General features: G+C 38.1%; 1 protein-coding gene across 5 annotated transcripts in view; it reads right to left on the bottom strand.

Moving 5' to 3' along the window:
- The window catches only part of scara5 (scavenger receptor class A, member 5 (putative)), a 92,775-nt gene that overhangs the window by 20,068 nt on the left and 50,806 nt on the right, over positions 1-21,901 (bottom strand). For all 5 annotated transcript variants that reach the window (XM_044168870.1, XM_044168869.1, XM_044168871.1 and 2 more), the window contains 3 exons: positions 16,327-16,407; positions 12,447-12,554; positions 6,270-6,335 (listed from right to left, as the gene is read on the bottom strand). In XM_044168870.1, coding sequence (XP_044024805.1) covers positions 6,270-6,335; positions 12,447-12,554; positions 16,327-16,407 — 255 coding nt within the window. The remainder of the gene's footprint in view (positions 1-6,269; positions 6,336-12,446; positions 12,555-16,326; positions 16,408-21,901) is intronic.

Genomic DNA, 21,901 nt, shown 5'->3' on the forward strand with positions numbered 1-21,901 from the left:
TGTTTCCAAATGGTGTTTAAATGTCATAAAATATCAACATGTCAAAACCACACATTTCATTTTTGGATCAAAATATAAGAAATTAATTTAGCTGTTATTCCTGTGGTGGAAACTAAGCCTCAAAAAGCTGAATCCAGCTAATTACTAAGACCTTAACTTTATGTAGTTAATGACTTTTCCTGAGTGAAAAAGCTTGTGCACAATAACAAACATGCCCACAGAGAGAAAAGTTAGCAATCACAATAAATACATCTTTAAGGAATTATGCAAGTCAAGGATCATGGTCACTAACTTATCCGATCTCTCCACAGTCTGACAGCTCTCATGTTCACCTTGGACAGCCAACAAAGTGGTTCACCATAAAGTAGAAACACTCCCTAATTTGGACAAAAAATTGACATTTTATAACAAGCCTTGTACCTTTTCTGTAAAAGTCGGGAAATTAATACGAGCTGCATGAGATATAATGACTGTTTTTGTCCAGGGAAAACTAGACAAGTGAGCTCCAAGTGTTGGTGGTCGTCCAAGTGGTTCAAGCCTCAGAGGCCAGGGGAGCTACAGCACCAGACTGTCAATAACTAAGGAAGGCCAGAACATGGAGTGATCCTGTATTACTAATGTTTATCTGGCAGGCAGGAAGGGTCTGGACTGGACAGGACTGAATGGCTTCAGGATAACAGTTAACTAGCTCCATCTGTTCAGAAAGTTCTCCTTGAAACTCAGATGTCATTGTCTTTCACATGATTTGCTCTTCTAGTCTCTAATGTTTTCTTCTTTTGACTCTTGCATTGTCTTTTCTTTCTATTTAATGTAATTTGTTTGCTTCTCATTAGATTTTCTTGGCCATTGTACATGCACACTCAAAATTTGGCAAACATACAAGCATATTTTGAACGAGTTCCAGTTTGTGCCCTTCATGTGATCTTATTCATGAAATACTCTTATTTGCTTTTCTGCAGAGTGTTAGATGAATAGATTGATACCTCTCTCATATATGTTTGGTAAATATAAGGCTACTGGTTAGCTTAGCTTAGCATAAAGACTGGAATCAGGGGCTGGCTCTGTCCAGCGGTGACAAAATCCGCCTACCAGCACATCACGTAAAATACCACAAAAGAGTCAAACTGGGTCTGACTCTGAAGATGAAATTGTAAAATAAAAGCAAAGGACAGACTCACGTACCTGTTTTAAAGTGTTTTCAGCATGAGCATTTCTGCATGTGTGCTTGCTTAACTGTGTGTGCATGAAATTAGAAATGAATAAAATTAGATTAAACTACACTGGGGGGGGGGAGCTGGGTTGTTCCAGCAACATATAATTGGATTCAGCAAATAAAAAGTGAACATAAATAATAAAAACTCAGTGTTAGTAGGGGGTATTTCAACATAATTAAGTGAGAACTGAAGAGTATTGATCTCTGTTTCTGTTCCTCAGTATTGATGTTGGAGGCACCAAGTAGAGCTTTTAGCTTGGTGTCAGGTGAACCTCCACATAAAAATAATAACATAGTGTTTTCATGAGCCGCAAGTTCCAGGGTGAAAATAAATTTCTCACTAGAATCTGAAGCAATCAATGAAATCATTTATATTTGGATCCCTGTAGCTGCACAAGTCCACTGTAAAAACAGCCTGTCAAACATTAAACCCACAAGTTGGACCCTGGGGATCAAACTGTCAGCTGGCCTCTGAAGGTATAAGAGCTGTGTGTATGTACTTATGCATCACTTCCAATCTCTCTTGTAATATGTCAACTGTCAAGTGAAAATTACACAAAATTTTGCAATGTCCTCAAAAACGAAAAGTAAATTAGGTGTTTTGTTACAAGTTACATACACATGGGAAGATGTCTTTCAGAAATTATAATAGGCAAACTGTTGGACTTTATCTGTCCCTGTTCCACGTTCAGGGAACCATGGAAAGATTCACAGGAATACACAATGTTGTGAATGGATTCAAGTGTGTTTATCTGCTCTAATGTTAACCACAATCTATATAATGGTCAGCTAACTAGCTTAAGCCTACAGTAGTACTTCCAGGCCAAGGAGCACATTAAGTTTTTTCTACATTGAGTACATTAGTTTGTGGGTTTACAGGTTACGTTCAAAAAAAGCCCTGATAACAATTAGCACATTCATTGGTTAGCATTTTGGATTATGGTTAACATTGTGGATGCTGGAGCTGCATGCTATCAGAGTTTAGGCAAACGTTAGCAGCTTTGTCCTTCTCTTTATTGGATTTGGGAATGTTTACGCCAGCTGCGTGCTTCTTGCGGCGGGCTCCTTGTTGAATTGGTCTGTGGGATCCCTGAACCAGTCACTTCCTTTTCTGCCGCCTTCCAAAACACACCAATAATCAGATAACCGACGTATTCATAAGGTTTTAACTACTGCTTCTACAGCAGCCTTCCTGCCTGCTTTCAGTAAAACCAACAAGTTTGCTTTTTTACCTGTAAATTTGCATTCATGAACATGAAATTTAGCCAATAAAATACAAAGATTAGTAATATAGAGTTAATAATTAAAATGTTTGTGATTCTTAGCTTGAGTAATTTTTGAGTGGACTTTGGCATCTTTGCATGTAATCAACCCATTAAACACTTGAGATCCTTATTTAGTTCTGTCAGCTACTTAGATAATATCAATTAACTTAAAATGCTACGAAAACGATGCTATGAGAGCTCGGTATAACACGTTTTTTCACGCACTCATCTTGCTGGGCCCCCCTTGTAAACTGCATATGTGCCGTTCAAGAACGGAAAGCTTGACAGGGGCTGCAACAGTAACTAAAGGAGCAGGGTTTAGGGTATATGTTTTCGTCAATTCACGTTTAAGTTCATTTGAGAGACCATCTCCCAAAAACTTGTTCTCTCTCTATTTTCTTTTGTTTTTGTCCAATTTTTCTTTTGTCCTTTTCTTTCCTTTTGCTTTAAGTGTGACTTAAGATACTTCAGTGTCAATTAAAAGAACATAAATCCAGATACAATAGAAGAAAATAGTGTTACACAGATGGAAGATCTCTCTCTCTCTTTCCCTCTCTCTCACTCAAACTCACAAATGACTACAATCTGGGGTCCATTTGCTCTTTTTTTTTTTTACTTGTTTTTGTGCTGTTGAGGCTTTCAACTGAGCTAAAGAGTCTGATCCTTTCAGTGACATAACGTCCTGCATGACAGGCACAACATGTGGACGAACACAGACAAAACTTCAGTGGTCACTCTAGTGCTTGTTCTGGTAAGTGATCATACAGGTATGCACTGTATGCTTTGAAGTGTAAAAGGATCCGAGGCATACATCAAACGATAAGTCAGCCACATACGGTTTGTGACAGAAAAGTGCACAACACGGAGATTCGATATTTCTGACAGCCAACAGCATGTGGTCTCAGTCTGTCTCTGAAACCTCAAACATCCGTGTCTTGTAAATGATGTGAGGAAAGAAACGATCTTCGACGGCTCTGTAATGGGCAGAAACAGCATTCAGACGGTCGAGGGATCAAGTCTATTTGATGTGAACGCCACTCCATCACTCATCACATGACGAACAACCAGGATGATGTAACAAAGGAAGAAAAACATTTGAGGTTTTGGGTCATTAATGTTTTTTTTCTTTCTACCTGAATCCAGATTTGTGGTTTTGTATGAGGTTTCAACTTACCACCACGGGACATATGCATACACATAATGGTTTTCAAATCCTTTTGATGTACACTAAGCCATGTGGTCCTTCATCGTGTGTCGGAAACCGTGAGATTACGCTGAAAAGAAAAGCAGATCTACTGATCCTTTAAACTTCTCACAGCTCTTTGCATAGGATAACAGGTGGGGCAGAGATGTATGAGGCCCACAAAGTCATCAGCTCGTAAATTTGTATTGCCAGCTGTTGGTTTTGGATCATATGCACTGATATATGTGCTTGTATTACAGCAGTGGTGCCCTGGAGGATTTTCTTTACTTTACTTTCTTTATTTTATATTTTATTTAAAAAATATTTTTCACCCATTTTCTAACTTTTTCCTGATCTACACAAAGATGGTAGCAGTAAATGACATGCCTCCTTGCTCACTTTGTACAACATGAACAAAAATGTATAATTTTACTATCAATTATATTATATATTATGATATATATTGAGGTTTCTTTCCAATATTTTATATTTTCAAAATAACATGTAAATATTTTGCTTGTGGTTTACAAAGAGCATATGTCATTTCTAGCTAAATGGAAAGGAAATACAGTTGCGACTTTTCTTGTGCAACAGATGGAATATTTTTTCATCCATATGGTTAGAAGAGTCTTTGAGGATTCTGGAAATACCTTCAGAACAGCTGTATGTGTTGTTAAACAAAACAAATAAATATATATTTTTAGGAAAATTGGATGCATATCTTTGTGACTTGAATGTAATGTTAATACACTAGAGGCACAAACTGGGAATACTTCTCTCCCACTACCTCTTATCAGCCATGGACAGTCCAGCTAATGTAAATTAAGACATGACATATCTGAAATAGTTAAGATGTAGAATAAACAGATTAATACAATCTGGCGTTGCTGTTCTTTTCATGAAGATACCACCACTTAAAATGCATCCTACCAGCTCAGGTCAGCTCATGTCTTCATGTTCATAACTAAGAGTCTAAACATCTTATGTGATTCATTTCTAATTCATTTATAGTATATACAAATATACAAATAGAAATATATTTGTTGCTGCAACAAATACAGCTTCTCCACAGAGATGATTAAAGTGTAATTTGTCATTCTAATATTTTGGGTTTAAAAGCTGCATAAATGTGACTGATGCTGTGTGAGGCTTCGATGTCACAAATTAAATGAATCTTGGAAATAAGCGTGATTATTAAATGTCCATCCAGTGCCCACAGAAAGTTGTGAACAGTGAGAAATGTTTTGGGAGTGGAGGCAGAGCAAAATCCTCAAAATTGTTGAATCTTTAATTACTTCAAATTAATTTTCAAAGTGTATATTACATGTCTATATCTGTGAGCATTTCTGAATTACAGTATCAAAGCAGCAAGAGAATTATAATTCAGAGAATAAAAACTTTTCTACTGTTGTTCATCTATAAAGGTTTAGTGGGAGCTGAAGATGATGGAAAACATATAAAACAGTAGTTTGTTACAACACTAATTAGTGGGAATATTACTGTAAAGTAAGTTGTTCCAACATTCTTTTCCGCAATGAAGTCTATAAAACACTTAATTTCAGTGTTGAATCTTTTAGCAGACCATGTTCACTTTACTGTTTAACCATATTGGATTAACTGTCTGTCTGCATGCATGTGTGGTCATCTTACAAGCTTGAAGCTACGGCTGGAAGCAGCACATGAATGAAGTCACATTCTTTACAGGATGTTATTAGTTTGGGGAATTTCAATTGACGGTGAAAAAAAAAAATTCTTTCCAGTTTTGCAATGATTTGTTATTAAGCTTGTTCAAGTAGAAAAGTCAACAACATACTGTATATTGGAATCTAACAGTAGTGAGAGCAAAACGTACTATTAGAATAAAAGTGCTGAGGACCCCTTGAAACCCCCTCAAGGACCCTGGAAGATCCCAAACCCAGGTGAATGGTTGAATAGTTACTTACACTTTCACAGAAAACATTTTCAATGCAAACTATGCAACATAAGTCACAGATGTGTCTGGTGGATGTTTATACATCAGTTTTAGCAGTTATATTACTCCAACCCTGTTTCATTTGTTCAAACAGGTGGAATAATATTGTTAACCAGGACAGACTCTTCATGGGCAGCTGAGGAGGAGGAAGTACGTTTGTCTTCACTCTAAAACAAAAGAATTTGTCCAGTCTCCAAATGTCTGAAACAACCTTACCTGGACTTCTTGTGGCTGTGTGAATTATGACTATAGTCACTCAGAAGCAAAGGCAGGAGTTGCATGACGTTGTTATACCGTCACAAAGCCTTTCAGGAAGGATGTTTGGGTGGATGGTCAGGTCAGAAAAGCGTATGATTTGGACACGGGCGACCGTTCCTTAAAACTGTTCCTTTAACCAAGAAGTTTCAATTGCCTAAACTTAACCAAACCTGGACCATAGCGCTAGCAAATTAGCACAGTCCTATTAATTGTTTTTGTCATCGCAAAGACAAAAATGATGATCTGCTGAAAGGAGTGCAGGAACAGAAACACTCATGAGCTGTTTTCAAAGGCAACTGCCATTTAAATGTTGAGGTCTGAATGCTGTCACTTCCTTCTTCACGCCTGTACACTGTAAATTCATATATCAGCTCTTACCTGTTTTCTCTCCTCGGTCTCCTCGATCCCCCTTCTCCCCCTTAAACCCTCTGTCTCCTCTGTCACCTGAGGACAAAACAGAAAAACAAACTGATAACAATGTAGACTTTACTGAGCAATAATTAAATCGGAACTGCTGAAACATTATTCTTATCAGAACTTAGCCTGGGCCTAAGAACCCATTTATAATTAATTCATAGCACGCTGAGTTTTAGCATTGAAATATCAAAGTCAAACATGACCAAAATGTGAGTTTGTTCTTATTACTTAAGTATAAAAAGCCTATACCTATAACATCATGGCACTGCAGGTTTCAGTGAAAAACCTCAATCATGTTAAAATTGGATGACACTAATAATATCCAACAATATCCTGGTTTTAATTAAAGACCAACAATGGTAGACCGATTCATCAGTTGAACCCTACACTCCCAACCTATGCTAGCTGTCTATGTGTACGACAGTGACAACTACAATATAGCACACAAGGGGGCAGAAATGTGTGTGCAACTGAAATAACACACAGGAGCAGCTCAACCATTAACAGGTTTCAATTTTAAAACCTTTCCTACCTCACTCCCATTTCCTCTCCTTTTTACTTCTTTGTATATTTTCAGAAAATGTCTCTAAAATAGTCGGCCCTGTAATCTTGCCTTGTGATATAGGCTTAAAATGTAAAATTAGAGGATACCCACCATGTGTCTGGTGCTTAATTTACCTCTAAAAGTTCTGGTTAAATGTTTTTTCTGCTGTGGAGTGGAGGTGAATGAGGTTGAAAGAGAGGAAGCAGAGAGAGAGTAGACAGTATTGAAAACAGATTTTTATGGACTGAAATAAAGGTACCAGTGTCAAGGTAATTTCTTGAAGTATCTTTAAAGTGCAAATGTTTGCATGTTGGAAAAGTTAATACAATGCAAAACCGCTCAATCAATGTAAGTAAAAATCCTCTCATTTGTGGTTTCTGTTACGGTGGTTAAAGCTTGGATACGACCATTTCTCATTTGTTTTCATTTCAAAATATGACTCTATTCCAAACTCCCGGGAATAATCTCCAAAGCAGGAGAGGTCCTGTTTCAGCGTCATTTGTTGCTTATTTTCAGCCATGAGGTTTGAAACCACAAGTCTGTTTTTGCCATGAAGCTATAAGAGGATCAGCTTCAAGTCGGCATTTATCCCACCTTTAATTTGACTCTTTTTTTCACATCCAAGACCACAGGGCAGCTACAAGCCAAGGTGGCACTCTGTCCCACCTACCATGTGTTATGTGTGTGTGTGTGTCCATGTCTGAGTAGTGTAGCTGACACCACACCCTGCCTGTGACGCCCTCAGCTGTCAGTGTCACCTCCATCTTGACCACATCCTTAACAACTAAATAACACAGCGGGAAAAACCCAAACACACTGGTAAGCTACTGCGGAGCCACAAGAGACAACAGATGCATTTGATTTAAAACTGCACAATTTTGCATGCTGGTGGCTCTGAATGGCATCAAAGGGTAAATGTCTGAAATTGAATTAAGCTACTAAAAGCGTCACTTATTAACAGTTTTAGTCACGTTAGCGGCATGGCTGTATGGATGGCAAAGTCATCCACCTGTTTTGTTCAGACTGAAATTTCAATTTGTCCATTACTTTGGTTTATGAGGATATCATAAATACCTGTAAAAATAATGACGTTCCCATCAGCCTCAGCTGTACTTTGTGTTCAGTGCTAATTAGCAACTGCTGGCATGCTAACAAGCTAAACATTAGTATTTTAGAATTGTCATTGTGAGCATATTAGCATACTGACAGCATTTATCTGAAAGCTGTGCCTAAGTACACCCTCACAGACGTGCTAGCATGGCTGTAGCCTCTTAGTCTTGTTTATATTAACAATAAATCAAATGGCTGTTTATTCTGAAAGTGGGGGCTAGCAGTGACAAAACCAGCAAGTGACAAAATCACCCAACACTGCAGCTCTACTGAGCTTTTTAGCTGTTTTTAGCTCATTGTTTTGGTTTTACAGCTAGCAAATTAACTGTATTGTTTAGTCTCAGCACTCTTGTCAGTTTCATTTCCAACAGCAGGCAGCCATTTACAGTGAAAAGCTCTGATAAACCCAGTGCGCTAAGGAACAAAGTTAGCGACTGGTGAACATAGTGGACAATTTAGCAGCTTAAGACCCAGATGTATTTCTCAGTAGTTGAAGGAGACCAAAAGAATGCTAAAATGCAAGTGAATATTGGACTTATATTTATCAGGTGGCCAAAAACACGGCTCCAAATGAAGTTACTCGATTGGATGGGTAAATAGACAACTGTTTGCTATGTTAGCCATAATCACTTGATAATGTGATAATATTTCTGGCCTGTGAGTCTGCTGGCTTGTTATGTAGTTTTTCTTCCCCCAAGTGACCAGTCATTAATGCAGCTTTAAACACTTGATCTGTGATGCTTTACAATGAAAGAAAAAGCTAACACCTAATGCACTCCCTGCTTAGTCTATCCACCATTCATCTATAAAAAGAAACCATGAAGCTTCCCAGTGCTGTTTTAACAAGCTTTCAGTATCCCTCCTCCCTCCACAGCTGAACAACCGCCTTCCGCTGAGGCCCCGTTCACACCAGAAAGTCTACAAACTCTTCACCCTTCACTGGTTTGTTAAACCCACACCCAGACCCCAGATGGGTGAAAGCACAGACAGACATTGTTGTGAACTGTCAGAGTGTAGATGGCCAAACATCCGCGAAGATCCTTGTTTTCTTCTTCTTGTCTCCATTTTTTTTTTTGGAAAAATGCTTATTTGTGTGGTGAACTGCTCTTTACATAATTAACTAGTCAATCAAACAATGTCGCCAGTACCAGAGCAGTTTGCGGGTTACACTCTTTTCATGTTTGTTCAGCCATGGTGGCTATTCCTGCCAGTGATAATTTTTCATGTTTTCTTCTGTTTACTCCAAACAAATCAGAGGCCTCAACAAAAGACAATTTCCTCTTGCTCATTTTAACACGTTGGATCAAAACAAACACCATACACAAGTCTTACACAAGTTTTTTTTTCCAGTAAAGAGCTAGAAAACACTTGTTGTTTCGAGTAGAAAAAGTTTTCCTGAAGCAGCAGATCAACCGGACCAGGATCCTCGGGAGGATCAAGCACTCAACGGGTGGACCGCGTTCCAAGCTGAAGGAGCGCAAGACTCTGGCGGGATGAGGGGAGGTGGACTCTGTGTTTACATCAATGGTGCTTGGTGCTCAAGCAAAGTCAAAGTGGATGGACACGGTTTCCAGATGTCGACATTTTATGTGAAGCTAATAACCATAGTATTATCTTCACTATCTTGTTGCTGCTGTCTTGCATTCCCCCAGATGCAAATCAAAAAAATACACTGAATTATTTCCTGGATGTATACGTGTATATTTGCTTTTCTTGCCACTGTCGCCAAATGCTTGCTCATGGTGGGATTTGTTGGGTCTCTGTAAATAATATTATAAAGAGTACTATGTGAACTTATTTTCCTGTTAGCGAATGAGCTAATGAGCATGCTAACTGACAGTTAGCAAGCTGTTAGCAATTCTTGTTAGCTCTGAGAGCTTTTCCCCCCTTTTCAATAAAACTCTTTCTTGAATTAAATGATGCACAATCCAGGGGGTAAATAAACAGCCCAGTACAGAGAAAATAGAAAGAAGTTTGGGGAGCTACTGACTGATTAGCTCTAGCATGTTCCCAGCTGGCTAGTGTGTTAGCAGTTAGCTTGCCAGCTACAACAGTTCACAAACTGGCCCTATGAGTAGTCCCTACTTCAGCACGCTTTTACAACCAAATATTTCAGATGAATTTCACAGTGCCACTTTCTGGTGTGACCAGACCTTAAAGGTTGATCTTCATTGATCATGATACTTCCCGCCATGAGGGACAATGTAACAAACCTGACAGCTAGTCCATATTTTTGTAAATCCAGTTTCCTTATTACTGTACGAATTCATTTCTACAATACCTTTGGTCTAACTCTTGGTAATCTCATCTATTTCTGATTTGTAATCAATAATTGAATTTGTTGTCCAATACTGTTTTCACAGTTTCACAATTACTTTCAGTACAGACCAAGTGCTGTCTTCAAAATATATTGGAAACTTGCTGCATAGCTGTGCACCTACACACATAGTAAAGGCAGAACTGTTATAGCAATCAGCAATATTCACATCTATCTATATAAAAATGCACCAAAACTAGAGTGGAGTCTGGTGCAGAGTGTTGAGCCATAACAACCAAGCGCATGCGCACATATAGAAGACTACTAAACTGCCTGGTCCAAGGTTTTTAAAGGTACTGGCCAACATAGGGACTTTGGAACTCCAACAGTGGACATTTCAGCCAAACCCAACGCTGATCGGCAACAGCTGTTGGCTAAACACACACACACACACACACACACAATATATATACATACACAAACAATGGCATATTTGCCATATTTGTTATGGCTATGTTGTCCCTAATAGTACGCTGTGTGCTTGAGTTTTTGTTATCGTTGGTACTGTCCAGCTGGTGATGCCAGAGTGGAAACATCAACACCCCAGGGGTTTATGTAGATACAGACTGGTCTGGATAAATGGATGGATGAGTGGATGGAAGGAAAGGCAGAGAGAAAGAAAAAGAAAAGGAAGAAAGAAATTGCAGCAGTAGGCCATCAAGGTATCGTGTGTTATTTTTTTATCCCCTAAGTTGCCATCAAATTCCAACTGTGTTGTAGCAGCTTATTCTCATGTCTACTTGGAAAATTTAAACGCTCATGTCAAAAAAATATATATTTTTAGTGTGCAATGGAAAACTACTGGAAATACAGCATAGTGAAGAATTTCCTAATGTTCTCTTACAATGTATAATGGCATATTCAGCTGTCTTGACACTATTAAATGCTCATTATGGATTTCGCATCATATTTAAGAATTTTTGGCCTCTCAAAGAGGCATTGGGCTCTCTACAAAAGCATATATAATAATTAAATGAGTGGTTGCTGTGGGATTGCTATGGGTCATTGAATACAGTACCTTTAAAAATAGTAATCAACTCTCCTTTGGACTCCTTCTGCCACTGACTGTGTATTCTCAATACACAGTGTGATTTTTAACTAATTTAAGGCCTGTTCCTACAATCGCACATGACAATTGTCTATATGGAGAATTTTAATGGTAGATTTGGAGCTCTTTTTCATGATAGCTTGATGAAAGAGGGGCAGTGAGAAAAACTACAGTGGGTGGATAAGTAGGCATTGGACAGTGGGAAAGCAGACTGATGGATCCTTATATCAAATCCAATGACAGAAGTGGATACCATGTTCTAAGAGTTCTTTTGGCTTCCTTGTTTTTGGGCTCTTACATTATAGTCCGTCTTTGGCTGAATCTGCACACATGAATGACACAAAAATACTGGTGATACAGCTCTTGGAGAATTGAAAATTTTTAGTGGACCTAACAGCTCAAACGGCTGAATGATTATATGTGGTCAAATATTTTCTTGAATTGACTCATTTAAAACAGCTGAAAACTGATCTGATTAACACAGACAGCTGCTTCTTTGAAATAAATAAAGGAAGACATGGATAGTTAAGCAATTATAGCTTCCATGACGAAACATAAAAAGAGAACGGTGCCACCTGTTAGTGATGGAAGATGTGTGAAAGGTTTGGTTGTGCTGAAGATTTCCTGGTAAGGAATTTTCTACTCTGGCAGAAACGTCAACATCTCATGCAGCCGTTTGAGAAGTGAGAAGCGAGTTTCTCATTTTGAAAGTCTGAAATGATTTGAACTGTGAACGTGTTGACAAGATTCAGCTGTGAGTTGTACAAGACTGCTGGGAGTTACAGGCTTTTTCTACTGACTTGTGAATGATGTTGTTGGGTGAGTGAGTAAATGACTTTAATGTGACTACTACTGTTGCCCCATAAAGTACACACCCTCATATTTTGTACATTGTGATTATTACATATATTATACTCTGATTATAATAATTAATCTGTGCAGTATGTTCGTGTGCTTCCATACGTTTTCTAGATGAGCGTTCTTGGCCATGACCTCAATGGATCAAGCCAGAAATGAGCAAAAATCAACTGTTATTTGCTTAGATAAGCAAGTAGATAAGCTATAAATATGAACATTTAAAAACATTAACTGATTAATATGAGAAATAAAAAGACATACCTCTAGGACCAGGAGGTCCAACTTCTCCTTTTTCTCCCTGAACACCGTCGACCCCAACAGGCCCTTTGATTCCCCGGAGGCCCTGGATGCCTTTTTCTCCTGTAAAACCTGAAACACAAACAAGCTTGCATTCAATAAAACGATTAATAACCATCCAATAGGAAAGCAGTGTGGTCATAATATGCTGCAATATCGTTCATCGGACTCTCCTCGACATGAGCTATGACACCATTCCAAGTGCCTTAACTATTGTGGCTTGTATCTGCTTTAAGGAAAAATCACGTTGTGCATTTGATTAAAAATGTTTAGTGCATTATCAGAAATAAAATCACTGTATTGTCAAATCATTCTTTGTTTCCTCTTCTGGAATAACTCACATTAATACCTCACAGCTGGAGTTGGTTCTGATTGGTTCCACTAAATAAACAATTTCTAAACGCCTTCTAATACGCATTTGAAATGGAAAGCCTCCAATCAAATCCAACCATGAATTAGAGGAGCTGCTTTTGTGCCAATCTGGAAGCAATATAATAAGGACTTTGTCTAAACATTTATCAATAACTGATTCAGGTTTACTTTTACTTGCAAATCATTGCAAGCCTTTACCACAGCACTTTGAAAAAAATTAAATAATATGAGGCCTTTATGACCACATTTCCAATAAGCCTTGTTGCTTCCTGTCCTCCCTCCCCACCCTGACATTCATTAATAGAAGATACAAAGATGTTGTGAAAGTGATATCTTTCACTTCTTCCACCATCTGCCAACGCTTCAATCTCTGAACGCTTGCCGACGCTGGAAGAATAGCACTATCCTTTGTTTTGTTCCATAAAACAACCCTTCAGATTTCCCTGCAAACCCCTACCCTGTGGCACACAATGGGAACATTTGTTGACAGTAAGCACACTCAAATGTCTCAAAATTAATGTGGTAATGAGTTATTGATTGCACTGTTGAAGCAAGCACAATCTTTGTCAAATGTCGCCCTGATATGCTCTGATTACACTGCTGTGACTACTCAGCAATCTGAATGAAATAATTAGACTGAATGCCAAAATAAAACACAAAATAAACTGATGATGGATGATGTCATTTTTTCTGTGGTTTTCTGTCTCTCTGCCGTAAAGGGTCAATAACTCCCCCCTTAAGAATCCCACTGAGAAAATGCTGAATCAATCATATTTTGGAAGGAGTGCAGAAGTGTTCTTTGTGTTCTGCAGGACTGTCCAACTAGATTGTTCAACAAGTCCAAAAGGATTTTTAGAGCCTGAATGTGATGATGGATTCCTTTGGCTTCAATGCAAACGGAGTAACAGAAGTACATTTGCTGCATTACAAACAGATTATGTAGGCCTGTTAATAGCATGGGTAATTTTTTTATCATCAAAAAGAACCGTCAGCAGAAAACAAAATATGATTGTTCTTATTTTATTATTATAAATGTCTAATGTCATTAATTAGCATAATTACATATCATACAGAACATTAAAAGCTACAAACTTCTGTATATCATGTTCTGTTATGTAATTACTCATGACGTATTATGTTTTATAAGCTTCACTAAAAAAATCTTTGTTTGCAACATTGTCTAGGCTGAGAACAATATATGGAGTCATACTGGTCTTGTACAGTATATGAAAAACGGACTAGTTAGTGTCGCCCAGTTCCAATATGGTGTATAATTTGCTGATTGATAAGGCCTACAAATGTATTGTGAAACTGTATAACATTTTTGACTACGTAAGTATAAATCCTAACACGTTTTATAAACATAGGTCAAATTTAAAGATACAACCAAACAAAAAAAGGGCTACGTATAATTGCTGAACGCTACAGAGATTGGCCCTCACCATTGAGGCTTCCCTCCCCTAAGAGATGACAGCTCTCACTAATGAATGTTGTGGGTAGTTCTGTTTTGGTCCTGGGGGGTTAGAAATTCTTTTTATTCACTTTTTCCTGGAACTATGGCAGTGGTGGGGGGTTTTCCTTTCAGCAGGAATGCTTCTTGAAAAATGTCATGTGAGAGCTGCAGTTCATCGGCCCAGGAATGTGGGATGGATGACGACAATGGAGGAGCTGAAGGGTGATGATTCAAGAGGTACCAAGCTGGAAAGGGTCCCTTCAAACATCTGGATTCATATTGTCATTGTTTGTATTTTACAGTATCTATGAAAAATAGTCATTGAGGTTCCAATTCTGTCTGGATGAGGGTTCATGTTGTGGTTTTTGGTGGAATTACCTGCAAGACAAAGATCGATGACCCGTCCCACAGGCCATGTCCACACCCTGACTTAATAATAAATCCCCGTCTGAAGTCTGGGGCCTTGTTTTCTTAAGCGGATTTATATTTTTTATTCTCTGTGCTCACTGCATTATTAATGCAACTGAATGTAATCACAAAAGCAGAGGTAATAACACCAGCCAAAGTCTCTTTTGCGTAAAAGGTAGCTAGATTTTCACCTTTCATGCCACTCAAACCTAAATCCTCTTGCATATAAAAGGCTTGTAACTCAAAATTCTGTGTTTACATTGGACATTTATAGGCTAAGTACATTTTATGACCTATGGGCTTGTAAAACTCATCCAAAAACCACACCAGTCCAAAAACACAAGGGAGTAAATGAGAAATCCAGACATTATTTGACACTGTGCATGTGCACCTCTTGCTTCACATTCATTAAATCAGAAATTGTTTTAACAACCAGAAATTCCTGATCTTTCCTTCCTTACATGTATTACACAGATTTAAGTAAGATACTTCCAATACCACAGCATTTCCCACAGGTTGAGGATTTCTTTGCAGTGGTTGGCACATAAGTTAAAAATTCAAAATAAAAAAAGTAATTTTTTCAGTTTATGCAATTTCAAGTGCATGTCCATGCTCACTTCTGAAAGGAAATAATGGATTAAAAAGTATTTAAGAATCTGTGTGGCGACACATTTATTTGGATGAGCCATCTCAAAGGTTCTGGTAAATACTGTGTAACAATTTATGCCAGAGTTTCTCAACCTTTTCTGTTGAGAATGGCATGTTTTTTAATGTATTATTGAAAGCTTGAGAAGCACTCTAAATGCACTGAAATTATGATATATTGATGCAGCGTGTCTGATTAACAATTTATTACAGAAGCGTGTTTGTCAATGGGGTGTTTCTGACCTGAATTCTACTGTGATATGTTAAAAGAATAGTTCAACATTTCGGGAAATACACTTATTCACTTTCTTGCTGAGAGCCGGAGTCAGGAGATGGTTAGCTTAGCTTAACATGGAGACTGGAAAAAAGTGGAAACAGCTAGCCTGACTCTGACCAAAGGTAACAAAATATGCCTTCTAGCATCTCTAAAACTCACTAATTAATATGTTATATCTTGTTTGTTTAATCTGTACCAAAATCGAAGTTGTGGGTTTATGGGGGATAACGTGCCAGACTATTTCTTGGCCGGGAGCATCACTGTGAGGTTGCCTGGCAACCAACACAGTACGCCCAGCCAAAAATAGTTTTTCCTCTTTGTCTTTGGTCAGAGCCAGGCTAGCTGTTTTCAGTCTCTATGCTAAGCTAAGCTAGCTGTCTCCTGACTCCAGTTTATTATATATTATATATTAAAACACATTTTTTTCTCTTTTTTAGCAGAGAGTATTGAGGCAGACAGGAAATGAGGGGAGAGAAAGGGGGGCATGACATGCAACAGGTCCCCGGCTTGAATCAAACAGAGGACACTGTGGTTATGTGGTATGCACCTTAACCATTCAGGCCATCAGGACGCCCCCCTCCATCTTCATATTTAATGGACAGACATGAGACATGCTTCATTTGATTATCTTAATGCTTAACTTTCTATGTAATTCATTAACTGACGAATGGTAGTCTGGTTGTACCCACCTCTCAAGCCAGTCAACCCAGGAGCCCCGGCGGGCCCCAGTGGTCCAGTATCACCCTTCTCTCCCTTTGGCCCTGGAGGACCTGCAGAAAGAAACACAAATATGGTTACAATTCATGGCATAATGTATTGGTGATACTATGCAAACAATGCAAATGCTAATGCAAAATTTGTCATTGATATTAGCCATTTTCAATTCCTTACTATGTACACTATGTACTGAAGTGAACAAGAAAAGGCAAAACTTTTGTCTCAGTCAGTTTGGGCTGCTGGTGTTTTTGTCTACATGTTTCCAATGCTGGTGGAGATAGTAGATTGTGAAAAACAACATCAAGTGGGTTGAAGTTCTACTTTTCAGTAACAGAAAAAATATATTTGATGCAAACACATAAATCCAGCCTTACTAATTGCAGCATGTCATTCTTGGGATTTAGTTAAAGTCTAAGCTGCAGCAGTGTAGAGTTGTATAGGTTTTGATAAAAAAGTGGTGTTTCTACAATGGCTGCATCTATATGTTTTTAATAAATATACTTTAAAGTAATAACTCACAACATGTTCATGAAAATAATATTTTTTTAACTTTGCTTTTGCTTCTAGAAATAGAAGCTGCATCAGGGATTTGTTTGGCATAAAAAAAGCTAGAAATATAAGAGACACTCAGTCCACATTGAGTGTCTTTATTATTACAGCATGTTGGACCGCTTATCATTAAAGGTGTTGCCAAAATCAAGGCAGGAAAGAATTGTGTAGATTATCACTTGAAAAGGGAACACATGGGACCAACATTTTTTTCAGAGAGCAACATGTGAGCATTCCTGCAGATAATGATTTTATTTGCGTAGTGAAATCCTAGTCATATTTATCATTTATTATAGTTCGCACACACACACACACAGAGTGACATAGCAGCCAAAATGAAGGCAAAACTGGGTCTTACAACTGGTCTCAGGATTCACTCCAAAAGTTTGTTGTACTTGGAGACAGTAAGTGAAAAAAAGCCAGAGAGAGAGAGAGAGAGAGAGAGAGAGAGAGAGAGAGAGAGAGAGAGAGAGAGAGAGAGAGAGAGAGAGAGAGAGAGAGAGAGAGAGAGAGATCTGGCCACAATGGGAACCACATGTTTTACAAGGTGGACCACAACACAGCTTGTGGGAATGCGTAGAAATTCGGGGCTTGTTATTGTCCAGCACATGTCCAGCGGTTCTGATCCTTCAGAGCTCAAATGTTCTTAATTTGCAAGTTTCTGATGCTAAGAAGCTGCTGACTGGCTTCGAGATACAGATCTGCCTGCTGCTGCCTTGAGCGGCTGCACAATTGCACACACTTACTTAACTGGTGACGGCAGGTCATAAGACTGTGAACAAGAGGGGAGGCTGGGTGTCTACTAGCCCATCTAAATGTTTGTGTGTGTTCTCGTTTTTATATGCTTGTGAGGCCAGGAGTACAAGTTAATTGTCCAAAGTGAGGACTCTTATGGATTTCAGGTTGAGGTTAGAATTAGGGTTAAGTGTAGAGTTGAAATTATTAGTCGATCAATAGAAAAACAATCAGCAGCTATTTTGACTATAATGACTAAGATTAATCTTTTTTTTGTGGTGTTGGTTGGACGAAACTTGATGGGAGTGATTAATGATTAATCAGGATAATAACCGGCAGATTAATCTATAATGAAAATAATCATTAGTTTCAGTACTATGGTAAGATTTAAATCTGCTAAATGTAAATGTGAATGAATATTAGCCTGATTCAGCAGTGGAAAAAGTACTCAGATCTTTTACAGTGTGGAAATACTCTGCTACAAGTAAAAGTCCTTCAATCAAAAGTATTACGTAAGAAGTTATAGAACAAAAGTATTCGCATCAAAATATACTTAAAGTACCAAGTAAAAGCACTCATTATGCAAAATGACCCATTTCAGAATAATGTATATGATATTATTGGATTATAATTATTGATGCATTAATGTGTAAATTACTTTAATGTTGCAGCTGGTGAAGGTGGGGCAAATTTTATATACTTTATATACTGCTGGGAGCTTGTGAATTTCCCCCCAGGGATCAATAAAGTCTTATGTTAGCATATAATAATAGATCAATAGATGTTGATTAAATTGTATATAATATTATTTATATTAATCTGAATCTGCAAAGTAATAATGATATAATATTATTAAATAAATGTAGTGGAGTAAAAAAGTATAATATTTGCCTCTGAATTGTAGTGGAATAGAAGTTGAAAGTAGCAGAAAATGGAAATACTCAAGTAAAGTACAAGTACCTCAAAATTGTACTTAAGTACAAAAAGTAAATGTACTTAGTTACTTTCCACCACTGGCCAAAGTGGGGTTTCTGTAGAGAAGAGCTTCCTTTTGACGGCCTTTGTGCAGAGTTGACCTGACCTGACCTGAGCTAACCTTTGGTTCACAGTTTCTTGTCAACCTCAGTTCTGGTTGGGGACAGACTTAAACTGCTGCAGATTTTGGGCTTCTGCTAACTTTTGACTAGACCCCATGGACCCATGAAAGCTCAGCAGTCAACAATATAACATGAACAACAGATGTGGCAGTTGTAGTCAGTTGCTTCAGTTAAAACACAACAAATTACTGAGTTGAAAAGAGCTTCATCATGTGAGTGTTTGTGCCTGTTACTACATTTTGGCCAGGAGTCAGCGTTTCTGGCTATTGGGTTTTTATTTTTATTGGGTTTAGCCAAACCCGGCAAATTTCACTATAGGCCATTTTATATATACAATATTTGTGTGTTATGTTGTGTATGGGCACAGCAAGTCTACAAAACAAAAACAACTGTCTACAGCCATGCTAGTAGCTCTGTGACGCTGTACTAACTGTCGACACAGCTAAATGTAGCATGCTAACATACTCACAATGCTAACATGCTGATGTTGAGCAAGTATGTTTACCATCTTAGTTTAGCATGTTAGCATGCTAATATTTGATACAATTTGGTACAAAGTACAGCTGAGGCTGATGGGAATGTCATTAGTTTTGCAGGTATTTTGGTCATTGAAAGTTTTAACGTGATGATGCCACTACATGAGAAGTTAAGTGATCACTAAAGTTATTACAATTCATCCTGAGGGGAACATGAATATTTTTACCAAATGTACTCCAATCCATCTAATAGATATTTCAGTGGATAAGTGAAAAGTTTGACCTGCAGGGGGAGCTAGATAAAGAGTCAAGGGTTCACAAGAGTCAGTAGGATTAATCTTCTGGGGACCGTGAACCTCTGTACAAAATGTCATGGCAATCCATCCAATAGTTGTTGAGAGTTTGGGTTTCATCTGGTCAGGTCACATAAGGTTGGAAACAAATTTTGAAACCCATGAAGACGTCCGATTCCACTTCCCACTGATTGAGATGCTACAATTTTCTCCTTTCTCTTTGTCCACGCTGTTTTTTTAAAATTGTGATGTTGGGTATGGACACTAGTGCACAATCATCTGCGCTCAGAGGAACCAGTAGATCAAAGCTTAACAGTTAAATAACACCCCAATGTTTGCCTTCAATAGCAGTGAGCGAGCCCTTTGCTGAGAGATATCTGGACTCACTATTGACCTCTGAACCTCTTTTAACATGTTCACTCAAACCTAAGTTTACTGACATCACTTTACAAAATGTCTGGATATTTAATTCCTAAAGTTCACATTTCATTGCCAGTTATCTACTTTTAAAGTTAAAGTTTGGAGAATAAATCTGCAAGGTCCTCACAAGTTCTGTTATACAAATGTGTGTGTCTGCATGCCTCAGCTTTGGAGAGGACAGTTCACCCTGGTGGTCCTGAAGAAATTGCGTCCTTGTTAATAGTTTGTTTTTAGCAAAGCTTCACATTATTAATCTCCAGGCTTTCAGAGTCCCATTTGTTCATTCAGCTGACAGGGTTTCAACAATAACAAGCCCAGCAGCCCCTCCAGGATCAGCCTGAAAACATCTGACAGCACTGAGTCCAAGAATACAACACTAGTATAGAGTTCAGGCGCCTCCATCCAACACCCATTCTGTGTTACAAATCTATTGCAGAGTGGAGCAACAGGAAATCAGCTTGTCTCTTTTTGTCTTTTATCCATGTGTACGACAATCTTAGCAGAGACAACATGTATGTTAAATGTGAGGGGATATAAGGAGTGTGTTGTAAAATTCATCACTATGACAGACAACACAAGGCTATTATCAGGGTTTATGTTATTTGAGAGATCGACAAAACTGTGGTCAGAAGGAGATTAATGTCCTAATCTAAGAGGACAGGGTTGTGTTGAAAAGTGATTCATTCTGATGGAGGATTTAGAGTAGAGGCTTTCTACAAAGTGCTTTGTCAAAGTGTTTTGTTAGCCCAGTTTAACCTACAGGAGTTTCTGAAGGCTTGTGTAATGTGTTTTGTTGACACGGAGGAAATAAATTCCTGACGAGTTAAACTAAAAACAAAAAAACACACACAAAAAAAGAGTTGAAAACGTCTTTACTGCGGAAAGAGACCGTGGATTGAAGTCAAGCAGCCAAGAATGAACGCTGCCTCTTCCAAGAGCCTAAAAGGAGAGAGTGTGACAGACAAGCTACACAAATGTGGGATTTACACTTTTACGTGAGAAAAGGCTTCAAGAATTAGGACTCTCCTCTCCTTGGATTAATTGTATTTTAATGAAACTTTCCAAACAGGACTAGTGTGTCTTATGTTTGGCCAATATGTATTTAATCACCACCATCCTTCATTTCCTAAGTATATAACTACTGAGAATACAACTACATCAATGTTTCCATACACTCTTAATCTGAAGTCAGGTCAATCAATGTAATACATTATAATATGTAGTCTCTATGTGTTCATATGTGATTCATATTGACTGAGGAAATGGAGGGGGGGGGGTGGCCAATTTTAGTTTTTTAAAAACTCTAAAAACATTAAATACTCATAATACACATAAATGCGAAATATTGATATGTGAGACATTTTAGATAATGACATTTCCTGATTGATTCTTGGATTAGAAATTTTCCTTGTTGCCTGCAAAAAAGCAATTACTAAAAAGTGGTATAAAAAGGAACCTCCAAGTCTTCAACAATGGATGGACATCGTAGAAAAGGTTTCAGTCGTAGTCATCTGGACACTGTTTTTCACAATTGAGACTTCCAGATGGGAGCCGAAACGTCTTGATTCTGAAAACTGTGTCCAGATGACTACGACTGAAACCTTTTCTACGATAGAACACTCCTGGACAAATGAGGGACTACACCGTCTTATAATGGATGGACATAATAAGAGATTTATTGTCCTGGATGATTTCATTAAACGAACAATGTGTTATGGATTTATCATATAACCAGCCTGTGCACCTACATTCCACAGCCAAGCCTGAACTTCTCACCCCGACAATATATGGGGTGGAAAACTGACAATTTCCTTGAGGATTAAGGGGAGGCCTTTCCCAGAAAATGGGTGAAATGGATCATCTTCACTGTAAACAAGAGGATGCTATTATATCTGGATAAATGGACTGGACTTAAAGTCAGCATGTCATGAAATGTACTCCCAACTTAGTTCCTGTGCTTTGTTGATTTTGTTTATT

This window comes from Siniperca chuatsi, linkage group LG16 (genome assembly GCF_020085105.1).
Source record: "Siniperca chuatsi isolate FFG_IHB_CAS linkage group LG16, ASM2008510v1, whole genome shotgun sequence".
NCBI lineage: Eukaryota > Metazoa > Chordata > Actinopteri > Centrarchiformes > Sinipercidae > Siniperca > Siniperca chuatsi.